The sequence below is a fragment of the Phocoena phocoena genome, chromosome 11, assembly GCF_963924675.1.
Source record: "Phocoena phocoena chromosome 11, mPhoPho1.1, whole genome shotgun sequence".
In the NCBI taxonomy this organism is placed as follows: domain Eukaryota; kingdom Metazoa; phylum Chordata; class Mammalia; order Artiodactyla; family Phocoenidae; genus Phocoena; species Phocoena phocoena.
Window position 1 is genome coordinate 96,300,002 of NC_089229.1, and position 14,263 is coordinate 96,314,264.

Genomic DNA, 14,263 nt, shown 5'->3' on the forward strand with positions numbered 1-14,263 from the left:
GGCGCACGGGGTTTGTTGCTCTGTGGCATGTGGGATCTTCCTGGGCCAGGGCTCGAACCCGTATCCCTTGCATTGGCAGGCAGATTTTTAACCACTGCGCCACCAGGGAAGCCCAAGACTCCACACTTTCAAATGCGCAGGTTCGATCCCTGGTCAGGGAACTAGAATCCCATATGCCGTGTGGCACGGCCAAAAAAAAAAAAAAAAAATCCCACAGAAATCAATGATCTAGGTCTCAGTCTCCTCTTTATTTGCATGTGGTTACAATTCATAAATACACTCACCGTTTTCCTCCCCCTCCAAAATTCTCCCTTATACCTAAAACCCCACCCAAGCCCCTGGTTATAAGGATTCCCTTTCCTGTCTAGAAGGGGAGGGTGGTCCTCCCTGTCACTCCATCTTCATGTAGCGTCTCCCTCAGTCCATGTGAAGTGTGGGCCCTCGAAGGGCCTCTGAAGCTCAGGGATGATGGGCACCACAAATCCGCCAGAGGTCCCGGCCATGTCCTTGAGTGACCATGTGGCTGGCTCCCTTCCGTGCCATGCTTGGGGTACAGATGCCAGGGGGCTGGCAGTTAGCATCACATGTGCTGTCTGTGCCTGAGGCCGAGCTGGTGCTGCCCCAGTGGGCAGGGGGTCTGCAGTGGAGTCCCGGGCCTGCTCGGGCGGTGGTGAGAGTCCTGCGGGGGCACCATTCCCAGCCAGTGCTGGCCCTGCTCTCAGAGACGCGTCTGAGCCCCGGCCCCTCGGGGTCCAGCTCTCGGGGCCCTACCCAGGCCCTTGGTCAGTCCTGTGCGGGGAGGGCGGCCTCGAGGAGGAGGCGCTCTCAGGCCTCCCTTCTCCTGGCTTCTCCAGACAACATCAGGCGTGGGTGACAAATTGGGTCCTTGGCCCCGTTAGGGGGTGTGGCACCCCAGTGTCTCTGTCTCAGCCAGGTGCCAAGCTTTGCCATCCTCCTGGTAGGGTGTGGAGAGCCCGGGAGGGCTAGGGGCACCCTCTTCAGGGATGGGGTACGGAGGCTCTGGGGGAGCGGGGGTGTCTCCGGGGCCCCGTGCTCCCCCCAGTACTGGCCCATTGTAGATGTAGATGTTGCCGGTGACAGTCACAGACCCGCCGGTGACGTGAATGCCATTGGTGCCTGTGGGAAGGAAGGCGGAGTAAGGAGTGAGGGGCAAGTTTGAGGGGAAGGCCTGTGTGACCCCAGCATCGGCCTCCAGCTTCCCCAGGGCCCCTGTCCGCCATCGCCATTTCCGCTCTGTCCCCCTCCATCGACGTTCTTGAGCTCTGTGTTTATTCCTCTGTTTCTTGGTTTTCAGTCTCTTCCCTTCTCTGTAGTCGGGACGCTCTGGCTGCTGGAGCTTCCTCTTGCACCAGGTTTAGTCTCCTCATTTCTGCCTGGCTCACACTCTCTCTCCCTGCCCACTCTCCCTCCCCACCCACTCTGCTCCCTGTGCCTGCCCCAGGCTCACCGTGGGCCACCTGGCCTTGCTCTGGGAGCTCAGCCTCCAGCTCCCTGGCCTGGCTCAGAGGACTCTGCTGTTGTAGCGCCTCTTCCTCCAAACCTGGGGATGCCGGGAGCCCGGCCGAAGCTGGGGTCAAGTCTCCAGAGGTGGGCAGAAGTGGCTCTACCAGGTCAGGGTACTGTGGGTTGACCCTCGGGGGCTCCCAGCTTCCTTCAGCAGTATTTGATTCCTCTCCCTGCAGGACAGAGGCCGAGAACCAAGCAGTGACGTGGGCCTCAGACCCTGTCTTTCTTTAATTCCTCCCCCTTCCCCACCCCACGCTTAGGCAGCTCAGTGCCCTCTTCTGCTCCTCATCAGGCTCCCTGCCTCAGGGCCTTTGCACCTGATGTTTCCTCAGCTCCTGGAGCACTTTCCTCGATACATCCCGACGGCTGGCTCCCTGTGTTCTTCAGCTCTCTGCTCAAGTATCAGCTGCTCACAGAGGCCCTCTCTGTCCACTCTAAGATAATATACCCTCGTCTGTTGCCACTGTCACTGCCACCACCCTACCATGCTTTATTTAGCAATTATCACTACCTGAGGTACAGCTGTCTAACTTTATTCTGGCTCCACTGGTTTGTAACTCTGGGAGGACAGACACTTTGCTTTGCTCACTGCTGTTTCCGCTGTGCCCTGAACAGTGCCTAGCACTCCGTGTGCTTGATGAATTATTAGTTGAATGCATGAATGGTTGTTGAAGCGGCAGACTCTTTTCCTGCCTGCCCCCCACCTGGTTCACCTGTCCCCCTGCCCCTCCTTGCTGCCTCCTCAGCCTTCCCCATTACCTCTGGGTGCCTCTTGAGCAGGGATCCTGCAATAGAAAATGAAAGGGCAGGCCTCAGACCCTCAGGCTCTCCCCCTCCACACAAGCCATGATATGGCACTGCCCACCTTGGGCTCCCCACAAGGATCAGGTTATCATTACCCTTATCTCCAGCCTCAGAGTGGGGGGCTGGATGGAGGTGATGTCTATGTGGGGGGCAGGTGCTGGGCGTCTTGGGGGTGTGAAGGCACAGAAGGGTCATCCCTGGGGGAGCTGAATATTCCCTCCAGCCCCCCTCCCCCATCTAGGTAGGCACAGACCCAGGCCCTGCATCCCTGCCTGCACCCTGCTCCTTCCTACCCAGCTTTCTGCAGAGAGAGGGGTGGCTCTTCCAGGTGCAGGCGAACACAGTGGTGAGAAGCAGCAAGGAGACCAGCGGCAGCAAGACGGCCAGCACCAGCATCATTCCTGCAGGACGGCAGACAGGACGGGGCATGAGGGCCCGAGGAGGCTGGGGGGTGGGCAGTTAAGGAAGAGCTCTCCAGTTCTCTGGCCACCTGGGCAGAAAAGGGAGAGCAGCTTTCCCTTTCCGGTCCCACTACAGTTCCTAAAGGAGGAGTTGGAGAAACTTCCCTCGGGTTACAGAGAAGGGGCACTAAGCCTGACTGGTGGGGGGACCTCCTGACAGCCAGCAGAAACTCTGCCGCAGATGGAGACGTTCGGGGTGGATGCGGGTGGCCACCGGCACGGGGGCAGCCTTGCGGGTGAGGACAGGCACTTGGGCAGTCGGTCTGCAAGGGCTGAAAGTGGGAGTGGGAAGCAATAAGGGAGGTGGGGAGTCTGTAAGCAGACTCAGGCCACAGGGTGAAGTCATGTCTCTGCGGACTTGACCATCTTACAGAGAGACCCACAGCTGCGGGAGCTGAGGTTGTCCTTCTGCAGCTGTGGAGGTGTTTACAGGGGTGACGGAGTCGGGATCCTGGCTTCTGAACTCTGCCTGTGGCTACCTGGCAGTGGAGGGCTGCCCGGTCTCCACCCGCGGCTCAGGGCAGGTCCCGGGAGGGAGGGAAGCGGAGGCTGGGTTTCTCAGGTGCCCACATGTAGCCATGGTAACCGCTGCCTTCCTATGGGCCTCATGCTGCCGTCAACAGCATGGAGTCTACCATGCCCGTCGCCTGTGTCACCTGTGCCTGAGGAAGATGGGGAGCACTTGGACATTTGCACGCTGGGAGTTTGCCCTTTGTGATCCGTCTAATTCCATGGCCTAAGGGAGTCCAGAATGGGAGGTGTGGGGAAAAACTAGACCCAGAGTCTTGGACACCCGGGCTCCTGCCCAGTTGTGTATTTTTCATATAAAAATGAGATTAGTTTACATACTCTCTGAAATTCCAGCTCTAAAATGCCAATCGTTTCTGATACACAGTTAGAAATTAATACGAGGATGTGGAAAATATTTATGATATAGTTGAATGAAAAATTAAGTTACAAATGACTGCACTTTTAGGAAAATAATTATTTTTTTCTATTGCACAGAAAAATGTATGGAAAGATATATTCAAAAGTGTTGAGTGCGGGGCTTCCCTGGTGGCGCAGTGGTTAAGAATCTGCCTGCCAATGCAAGGGACACGGGTTTGAGCCCTGGTCCGGGAAGATCCCACATGCCGCGGAGCAACTAAGCCCGTGAGCCACAACTACTGAGCCCACGTGCCACAACTACTGAAGCCTGCACGCCTAGAGCCCGTGCTCCCCAACGAGAGAAGCCACTGCAATGAGAAGCCTGTGCACCGCAAAGAACAGCAGTCCCCGCTCACTGCAACTAGAGGAAGCCTGTGCACAGCAATGAAGACCCAACGCAGCCAAAAATTTAAAAATTAATTAAAATTTAAAAAAAGAAAGTGTTGAGTGGATATGCTAGGTGATGGTTCTCTGGGTGAGGTTTAGTTCTGTTTATCTGAATTTTCTAATCTCCTGCAGTCTGCAAGTATTACGGCATGGGCTTTGGAGTAAGAGAGACTTAGAATAGGTCTTCATGACACCAGTTACCACGTGGATGATCTTGGGCAAGTCACCTAACCTCTCTGGGACGCGGTTTTCTCATCTAGTCAGTGAGGATAATAATAAGACTATTTCACAGGATCATTATGAGGGTCAAATGAGTTATTGAAAGTCAAGTGTTCACAGAATGCCTGACGCACTAGCTCTCAATAAGTGGAAGCTATGATTATAAATACTTGGTAGTTTTTTAAAGTTAAGGAAATAAACTTTCCCCTGATTAATAACAACCACAGTCATTAGAAACATCCTGTAATCCTCTATTAGGCGGGGAAACCAATGACTCCACAGAAAAGACCAAGAAAGCATCAAGTGTAGAATCTTCTCTCGAATAACGGAAGGTGTAACCCACTACAGAGACATCCAGTCTAGTAAATGGATTATGTGATGGTGGCATGTCCAAAACGATGACGGTGATGTCAGTTACAATTACATCTCTGTGTGGGTGTACTATTACATATAACTTATAAGTCATGTGTAGGACATATAACTTAAAAAGTGTGTGTGTATGTTTGTGTGTAATTAACCTGGCCCAGGGATACTCCAATTTCCCTTTGAGGAGCTTTTCTTCTTGCCTCAATTCTGACTGGAAAGGATTCATCATTTCCCCGTTCTTTTAGATGGCTAGAATTAAGGCATCTTCCCAGATGCCCCCTGCCCCTGCCCCTGGCCCCTCACCTGGCGTCTCGGAGGGCTCTGGCGGATTTCTGCAGCTGGTGTCAGACCGGGAGGTGCCTGGTGCTGCCTCTACGAGGCCCTGGTCCTCACACCTGTGGAGGAAAGAGCCCAGCTCAGGTGGGCTCCTGGCGGTAAGTGGGAGGCGGTCCGTGGAGCTGAGCAGTGGAAGGGGCTGTCAGCAGCTGGGGCTGGGAGGGTGGGAGGAACACGGACCTGGCACCCTCACCTGGTGTGGGGCTGGCAGCGGGCACTGGGGGAGGAGGTGTTCTGGAAGTGCCCTGCCTTACAGGGAACACAGTTGCTGTTAGCCTTCCTGTCTTCATCTGGCAAGAGAAATGCATGGCCAGCCAGGGTGAGTGGGCAAAGGGAGCCCACTGGATGGCCCCTTCCCTGACCACCCACTGCAATCCGTAGTTTGCAGCATCTTTCCCGATCTCCGAATTGCCCGAGCTTCCCCCCAGTGCTGGGAGGACCCCTGAGCCCTGCACCATCCCAGTTTCATTTCTCTGCAGGTCCCTTCTGTGAGCCTTGCTCAGGGAGGGAGAAGAGGCCTGGGGCCTCACCATGGACACAACCCCATGCACCCCGCCCCCTTCAAGATCACCCGCCTCCTCCCCCAACCCCTTTGCCCCCAGTGACCTCTGACCTTTGAGCTCGGCTTCAGTGCCAGGCGGGCAGTGGGAGAGTGACTCGCAGTGTACACACTCAGAGCCCCAAAAGACGCAGAAGAGTCCTGGCTGGCAGCGGCACTGGGTTTTGTGTTTGCTAGTGCAAGGCGTGATCTCCACGAAGCCCAGCACTGGTGGGGAGGCAGAGGGCTCAGCAGAGGGGCTGCGCTCCAGGAGATCCCAGCCCCCGTCCCCGCCAGAACGCCCCACTCACTCTGGTCACAGGGGCGGCACAGCTGGCAGATGGAGAGATGGTTCCAGTGCTCGTTGTAGGAATTTTCGGGGCACGTGGCACAAGTGGTGTCCCGGTCGGGGCCACATTCAGCCGAGACGTGTGTGCCTAGGATGTGAGTGGGGCAGTGGGAGTGTCAGGGGACTAGGGTTCCCCCATGCCCTCTGCTGCCTGCTGTGTGACCCTGGGCCTGTCGCGGTGCCTACACGGGAGGGACAGCCAGTGTCTCTCACTCTGTTTCTGCCGGCGGGTACTCCTGGGAGCTGGCGTCCACCTTCCGTCTGAGGCAGCGATGTGGGCTGGAGCGCCCTGTGACCCACCTCCCCGTCCCAGACTTCCTGCGGCCCCCGTCTCTCACCTGGGGGGCAGCGGGAGCAGCAGACGCGATGCTTGGGCTCGTAGTACTCCGTTTCCCGGTCCCAGCAGGTTTGGTTCTCCGTGCGGTAGGGGGGCACCTTCCAGGGGAGATGGAGTGAGGCGAGAAGTATTCAGCAGTCGGCTGGGAAGGGCAGAGGGGCTACAGAGAGGGCGGCCCAGACCCCTCTTCCCTGGCTGAGCCCACCCCCACCCGCCGGCCTGGGCCCCTCCCTCACCAGCTGGGGCTGGGATGCTGCCAGGAGACCCCAGAGGCCCAATATGAGCGGCCCCCAGGCCAGGCCGCGGGGGGAGGCGGCCCACGGCAGGCGCATGGCGGCCAGTCAGCCAGCCGAGCAGATGGGTGGAGGCCTGGGAGGAAGGTGGGAGGCCTGGACGTCCTGGGCAGTGGTGGCAACAGCCTCCCGAGCCCAGAGGCTGGGACAGGACTCGGCCGACTCGCCCCCGGGGGCCAGAGCGGCCGGGCCTGGCCTGGCCTCCAGGGCTCCAGCGCCGGGCTCAGGAAGTGGGAGTGGAGGAGCTGGCGGGGCGGGGACAGGGAGAGCTGGGAGCCGAGGCAGCCGTCTGTCGCAATCGGGAAGAGGAACAGGCTTGGCTGCCCGACGCAGGGCGGGAGGGGGTGGCGGGGAAAGCACGTGAGGGCAGCGGGGCCGGAACCGGGCCTCCTCCCTTCTTTGGAGGCCTGACTGGAGAGGAGGAGGCAGGGACAGGCCGGGCCCAGCCGGTGGGAAAGGGGTAGCAGAGCCAGGGCGCCCTCCTCGGCTGGGCCCCCGGAAGCCCAGCTGGGAACAGATGGGCTTCCAGACACAGCTGTGTCCACCCAGCAGGACACCAGATCCGAAAAGTGGATGGGCCTGGACCGTCAAACTTGGAGGGTGCAGAGAGCCACCGAGAGCCTCGGCCAGCCAGACCAGCATCTGGGAACCAGAAGTCCTAGTTGGCAGACTGTCTGGACACCCGGCTTCCCACCCGCTTTGACTTTTGAAGATAAACTACAAAGGAGTCACAAGCCAGCCAGCACTCGCTTCCCTGAGTCAGCCCAGTCCACACCCACCTCAGTGGACACAGGTCACCTACGAGATTCTCCAGAGGGTGCAGCGGTCCCTGCTCCCCTGTCCTCAGAGAAGGCGGTGGTGCATAGACCAAGTCCCCACGAGCAGGGCAGCTGGGCTGGGGCTGGGTGGCCACCACCCTCAGTCCCAGCCTCTCACCCAGGAGCCTTTGAATCCCTTTGAGCTGGAGGGAGCTGACAGCCCACCAGACCGGGCCCCTCACATTAAGGATGAGGACACAGAGGCCAGGGTGCCATGTAGAGGAGACCGGGATTCCAGGGGGACTCGGTCTGGTCCTTGTCCCTTTTCTTCCCACCATTTCCCTGCAACCCATTAACAGCATCCCAGCCCTTACCCAACCATGCCAGGGTGTCTGGTCTCCAAGTTCCTGTGCTCCTGGCTCACTCCCACTTGTCCTTGAGGGTCACCTGGGCTCTGGGAAGCACCTCCACCCCGGGCTGCCCAGCCTCCCTGCAGACCACTCCCTGTGACCCGCGGCTTATCATCCGCTGGCTGCTGGGCCTTGAGCTCGGCAACGGCCTGCCCCGGATCTGTAACTCTGGGCTCCCGAAGCTTCACACAGGGTCTGGCACGAACCGCGTGTCCGGTATATATTTATGGACTAAACCAATGATGCCTCGCCCACGTCACACAGCCAGTCCGTGGCAGAGCCAGCCTAGAGGCCGAGGCTCCAGATGTCTGGCTCCCAGCTCATTCCAGCAACCAGGCTCCCTCCTCGTGACTCAGGGGTGCCTCCCTAAGCATGACGGGCTGTCTGGAGAGAGGTCACCTGGGCATCACCCCTGCCCCCTCCTTGGAGGGCTCTGTTCACACATCCTAACCCTGGTTGGTCTGACTGGCTGGACAGCCTCCTGGTGGAAGAGTGGGAAGTCCAGGTCAGGGGTATGCCCCTGGTGGGGGGCAGATCACAAAAGGGTGAATCAGTCTGCCTGAGCTATAGACATCTCTCTCCTCTCCTGGTGCAGGCCTAGGACCCGCCCTCTGCCGGAGAACATCCGAGGCTGCCTGGGAAGGGAGGAAGTGTCAGAAAGGCACACGCTGCTCAGGTCAAGAAAATGGGGTCTGGGACTGGACACACCACTGAGCTCTTAAATGCAGAAAGGTCTGTGTGCGCACCTTAGATCCCTTTTTCTATTTATTAACAAAATTTTTTAAATTGAAATTTAGTTGATTTACAATGTTGTATAGGTTTCAGGTGTACAGCAAGGTTATTCAGTTATATATATAACTGAACATATATTCAGTTATATGAAATTTGAAGCATACATATTTTCAGATTTTATTCCATTCTGGTTTATTATAAGATATTGTATACAATTCCCTGTGTTAGACAGTAAATCCTTGCTGCCTATCTATTTTATATATAGTAGTGTGTATCTGTTAATCTCATACTCCTAATTTATCCTTTCCCCATCTCTTTCCCCTTCGGTGGCCATAAGTTTGTTTTCTACGTCTGTGAGTCTGTTTCTGTTTCGTATATAGATTCATCTGTATTATATTTTAGATTCCACATACAAGTGATATCATATAATATTTGTCTTCCTCTGTCTGACTTACTTCACTTAGTATGACAATCTCTTGGTCCATCCATGTTGCTGCAAATGACAATATTTCATTCTTTTTTATGAGTAATATTCCATTATATATATATCTATATATATATATATCTCTCACATTCTTCTTCTTTTTTTTTTTTTTTTATCTCACATTCTTCTTAAACCAATTGTCTGTTGCTGACGGTTGGGTTGTTTCTATGTCTTGGCTGCTGTAAATAGTACTGCTATGAGCATTAGAGTTGCACGCATTTTTTCGAATTAGAGTTTTCGTCTTTTCTGGATCTATACCCAGGAGAGAGATTGCCAGATCGTATGGTAGCTCTAGGTTTAGTTTTTTTCAGGAAACTCCACACTGTTTTCCATAGTGGCTGCACCAATTTACATTCCCACCAACAGTGTCAGAGGGTTCCCTTTTCGCCACATCCTCTCCAGCATTTATTATTTGTAGACTTTTTAAAAATTAATTAATTAATTTTTGGGCTGTGTTGGGTCTTGGTTGCTGTGTGCGGGCTTTCTCTAGTTGCGGTGAGCGGGGGCTGCTCTTCGTTGCAGTACGCGGGCTTTTCATTGCAGTGGCTTCTCTTTGTTGCGGAGCATGGGCTCTAGGTGCTCGGGCCTCCGTAGTTGCTGCACGTGGGCTCAGTAGTTGTGGCTCATGGGCTCTAGAGCACAGGCTCAGTAGTTGTGGCTCACGGGCTTAGTTGCTCCGTGGCATGTGGGATCTTCCCAAACCAGGCTCGAGTCCGTGTGCCCTGCATTGGCAGGCGGATTCTTAACCACTGCGTCACCAGGGAAGTCCCATTATTTGTAGACTTTTTGATGATGGACATTCTGACTGGTGTGAGGTGATATCTTATAGTGGTTTTGATTTGCCTTTCTCTAGTATTTAGCGATGTTGAGCATCTTTTCATGGGCCTGTTGGCCAACTGTGTGTCTTCTTTGGAAAATAGTCTATTTAGGTCTCTGTTTTTTATTGTTATCATGGAAATCACGCATAATTTATACATATGGAAAAGGGGAGACAATAATACTGTGAACTCCCAGCCTCAACTCAGGTGGGTCTTATTTCTCCCATAAACCCTCTCCTACTCTTCTAATCGTCTCTTAATTATTGTGAAGCAAATCCCAGACATATATCATTTCATTTGAAAATATCTTAAGATTTTACTCAAAGACAGGGACTCTTTTTCCTTTAATTGAAGTATAACCTATAAACAATGAAATGCATAAAGTACACTAATCTTATGTGTACAGATCAATGAATTTTCACTTTTGTGGATTCCTGTGTATCTCCCAGAATACTTCCAGCACCCCTAAATGTTCCTGCATGCCCTTTCCAGGCAAAGCTCCCTGCATCACAGGTAAGCGCCGTCTCAGATCCTTTCAGCTCCAGCAGTCTGAACTATATTCTTTCTGCTGCTAGCATGAGCTGTCACTTCAGCTTTCAAGGACTCTCTGCGTCCTATGGAAAGAGCCCTAAGATCTGGACTTTAATCCTGGCCCCATCACTTCACCTCTCTGGGTCTCTTTTTTTGTGCCAAATCAACTGCTGCTTTGCTTGCAGCTCTGATCTGTTCTCCACCCTTCCCCTGCTCTGTTCTGTTCACTATTGGGAACTACATTTCCCAGAATGCTTTTCCCTCTGGCGTCCCTGTAGGCTCAGCCAGTGGGAAGACAGGTGGGTGGAGGACAATTTGGTGGGAAGAGGGAAGAAGCCAGGCGATTCCTCTGCTTCTCTGCTTTCTGACACGGCGCGCGGCTGGTTGTGTTGCTTCCTTCCATCCTTCCACTATCCCATCCCCTGCCAGGCAGCCCCCACTATTTAGTTCCTGCCAAATAGCTCTGGAGGCTTCTGGGTCTGTAAGGCTTCTGTATAAGTTTGTCTTTCCGGCCCTAGAGATGTAGCTGCTTCCTGCTTTGCTATTTTCTGGGTTGCCTTGCTGTCCGCCACTGGCTTCTCAGCATTTCCATCAACTATGTACCAATTCTCTGTGTTAAATTTCTTCCATTTGAAAGACATAGAGTGTTTCCTCTTTCTGGACACTGATGGACAAATCTCATCCATAAATGGTTATTATGCCTGCCCTGCCTTCTCCGGGAGGGTGAGGGGAGCCTCACAAGGTGAGGAGTCCATGAACTCTTCACGGGCAGACATTGTCTCTGCTTCTTCCCTTTCGTGTTCTTCATCGGCTTCCTTGAGGTTTTGCTGATTTCCGTGGGGCAACACCAGACCCCGACTGAGTGCCCCATAGACCCCCAGAGTGTGTGGGAGTGAGGCTGTTCTCCAGGCCCTCTCCAGAGGGGGTGGCTGGGAGATCCTTCTTCCCAGAGGCCCATGGGAATCCAAAAGGAGGGTTTATAGGAATGGATTCTTTTTTTTTTTTTTTTTTTTTGGTTTTATTAGAGTATAGCTGATATACAATGTTGTGTTAGTTTCTGCTGTATAGAAAAGTGAATCAGTTGTACATATACATATATCCACTCTTTTTTAGACTTTTTTCGCATATAGGTCATTACAGAGTATTGAGTAGAGTTCCCTGTGCTAGCCAGTAGATCCTTATTAGTTAGCTATTTTATATATAGTAGTGTGTGTATGTCAGTCCCAATCTCCCAATTTATCTCTCCCCCTCCTTTCCCCCTGTGGATTCTTCTAAATAATCTTCTTTCTCCCCTCTTCCCCATACTGCTCTCAGCCAACTGCTGTCCTTGAATAGGGTCTGGTAAACACTGAGAAATGTGTAATTGATGAGGGTCGTCCTTCTCCAGAATATTTTCACTGGGGACAATCCCTCAGCCCAGTCGTTCTCAACTGGGGTGATTTTGCCCCCTAGAAGACATTTGGCAATATTTGGAGGAGTTTTTGATTGTCACAGTTCAGGGGGTACTATTGGCATCTAGTCGGTAGAGGCCAGGGATGCTGTTAAACATCGTACGGTGCACAGGACACGGCCACAACGAAGAATTATCCCAGTGTCAATAGTGCCAAGGTTGAGAAATTCAGCCTTAATCCAAAGGAATAAACTTCAAATGGTGAACTTCTAGGCACCGTGCCAGGTGATTGGACTAAGAGTGGCAGGGAGGGATTTTCTGGAACATCATTTTCGATTAAAGAGAAATTCATACTACATAAGCACAGGTAAAAGGACACTGTTTTCCACAGTGGGCAGCCTAGTGTGGAGAGGCTAATTAGCTCTAAGCAGTAAGAATAAAAATTTACAATTACTTGAGTGACTCCTTTTCACCCTAGAAAGGATAGAGACTGAAATGAAAAGGTGAAGGAAATTTAGATAAATTAACAAACCACAAATTAATGGGTACTCAGAGGAAATTAGGATGTTGGATGTTTTGAGGATATCTTCATTTATTTTTTTAATTTTTAAAAAATTCATAGGACTTCCCTGGTGGCGCAGTGGTTCAGACTCCGGCTGCCAACGCAGGGGATATGGATTCGATCCCTAGTCTGGGAAGATCCCCCACGCCGCGGAGCAACTAAGGCCGTGCACCGCAACTACTGAGCCTGCACTCTGGAGTTCGCGAGCCACAACTACTGAAGCCCACGGGCCTAGAGCCCGTGCTCCACGGCAAGAGAAGCCACCGCAATGAGAAGTCCGCGCACAGCAAGGAAGAGCAGCTCCCGCTCGCCACAACTAGAGAAAGCCCGCGTGCAGCAACGAAGACCCAATGCAGCCAAAAATCAGTTCTGTATTTCTCTACTTAAAATGGTGACTTACGACTCCTATTTCTAGATAATGAAACAAATCTTTTTGTCCTGCCCAAGTGACTCCAAATTTACTCCTTTTTTAGTAGCTTAATTGCTTTATCCTATGCATTTGAAGGTAAACTTCAAAAGGGGTTAGAGCAATCTTTAGAATTTAATTTGTATCTATGTTATACCCAGTATAGTGCTTCAGACAACAAACTGATTAAAATTGTTAATGGAAAAAAAATGGAGTCTAGTTGATTTACAATGTTAGTTTCTGCTGTACAGCAAAGTGATTCAGTTTTACACATATACACATTCTTTTCCATTATGGTTCATCACAGGATATTGAATATAGTTCCCTGTGCTCTATAGTAGGACTCCGTTGTTTATTCATCCTATGTATACTAGTTTGCCTCTGCTAATCCCAAACTTCAATCCATCCATCCCCCACCACCACCCTTTGGCAACCACAAGTCTGTTCTCTATGGCTGTGAGTTTGTTCTGTAGATAAGTTCGTTTGTGTCAAATTTTAGATTTGAGGATACTTTCTCATAGCACATCACTCTCTGTCAAAGATATACCTTGAGTCTTACCCAAGATGCTAATTCTGCTGTCTTCTGCAGAGTGGGGGGAGTCAACAAAGAGTGGCCACTAGACCCTGGGGCCACTGGTAATAAACCTAGTGCCTGTCTTCAGAGAACTCATAATATGATCCGTGCATATGGAAACACACACATACACGCATGCACACACGCACACACCGAGATAAGAGTGTACAGCAGTGCATGTTGGAGCGTGGGGGAGAAAGCGATCACTTCCACCATCTCCTGTCCCTGGGGAGCAAGAGGCAGGAAGACCCTCCGAACTCACAACTCATTCCACTGCAGACCTTCTAGTCTCCCCTCTCTCCCTGCAGCCTTTGCAGTTTATGGCCAAACCACAGGGTTAGAGGATGGCCAGTCCTGGGAGGGGGAAGGAAGGGCTGAGGCTCTGGGAGAGGCTGGGGGAGCTTCAAGACAAGACCTACAAGGCCCCGATGCCCCCCAGAACAGGCATCCACTTCTCTGGAAGTCAGGGAGCATCACTGAGCTTGGAAAGGGGAAGCTCAGCTCTCAATCTGGCCCCACCCCCAACTCCCAGGGTGATGTGGGCAAGTCACTTTGTTTCTGGGGCCTCAGTTCCCTGATGCATTAAGCAAGGGGCTAGATGCAGAGCCAGCTGGAAAGGGCTTTGGTGACCATCTGGGCTGCCTTACAACCCCACCCCCTCCCTTTCATTGAGAGCCTGGTGGCCCAGAGTGGTAAAGTGTCATTGTGTGGGTTTTTTTACATTCTTTTTTTTTTTTTAATGTTCTTTTCCACTGTGGTTTTTCCCAGGAGAAACTATCATTTTCTAAGGCACAGAGCTTAAAAGCCAACGTGGAAGTCATAGAATAATGCCTAGACCGTGGTCCCATTCATGGAAAAAAACTATATATCTTGTTTTTAAAAAATACATGTAAGTCTATAAAAGCACCCAAAAAAGATGGACACAAATGACAGTGGCTCTCCTGGGCCAAGGGGTGGGAAAGGAATGGGACAGAGGGAGGCTTTTATTGTCCTGTAAACCTCCATGTTGTTGGAAAATTGTGTTGTGAAAAAAACGTGTTCAGGTATTTTTTTC

The 14,263-nt window shown here is 52.4% G+C and overlaps 1 protein-coding gene across 9 annotated transcripts; it reads right to left on the reverse strand.

Annotated features, from left to right (window-relative positions):
* Positions 1–239: 239 nt before the first annotated feature.
* LTBR (lymphotoxin beta receptor) lies at positions 240–6,702 on the reverse strand. 9 transcript variants are annotated; one of them, XM_065886715.1, is made up of 10 exons: positions 6,488–6,702; positions 6,253–6,349; positions 5,877–6,002; positions 5,641–5,793; positions 5,221–5,317; positions 4,995–5,086; positions 2,625–2,732; positions 2,287–2,312; positions 1,469–1,697; positions 240–1,137 (listed from the first exon to the last, which is right to left on the reverse strand). In XM_065886715.1, the coding sequence occupies exons 1-10, from the start codon at positions 6,581–6,583 to the stop codon at positions 896–898; spliced, it is 1,266 nt and encodes a 421-aa protein (XP_065742787.1). In that variant the 5' UTR covers positions 6,584–6,702; the 3' UTR covers positions 240–895. The 9 variants fall into 9 exon arrangements, with proteins under 9 accessions (XP_065742787.1, XP_065742782.1, XP_065742785.1 ...); XM_065886710.1 differs by having other exon boundaries at positions 896–1,137; positions 2,287–2,453; positions 6,488–6,583; XM_065886713.1 differs by having other exon boundaries at positions 896–1,137; positions 5,599–5,793; positions 6,488–6,583.
* Positions 6,703–14,263: the final 7,561 nt, after the last annotated feature.

Coding starts and splice junctions, on each gene's coding strand:
- LTBR (XM_065886710.1), bottom strand. CDS start 6,583: ATGCGCCTGCCGTGGGCCGCCTCCCCCCGCGGCCTGGCCTGGGGGCCG. Junction 5,087..5,220: donor CGCTGCCAGCCCCACACCAG/GTGAGGGTGCCA, acceptor TTTCCTCCACAG/GTGTGAGGACCAGGGCCTCG. Junction 2,733..4,994: donor AGAGCCCTCCGAGACGCCAG/GTGAGGGGCCAG, acceptor GCCGTCCTGCAG/GAATGATGCTGGTGCTGGCC.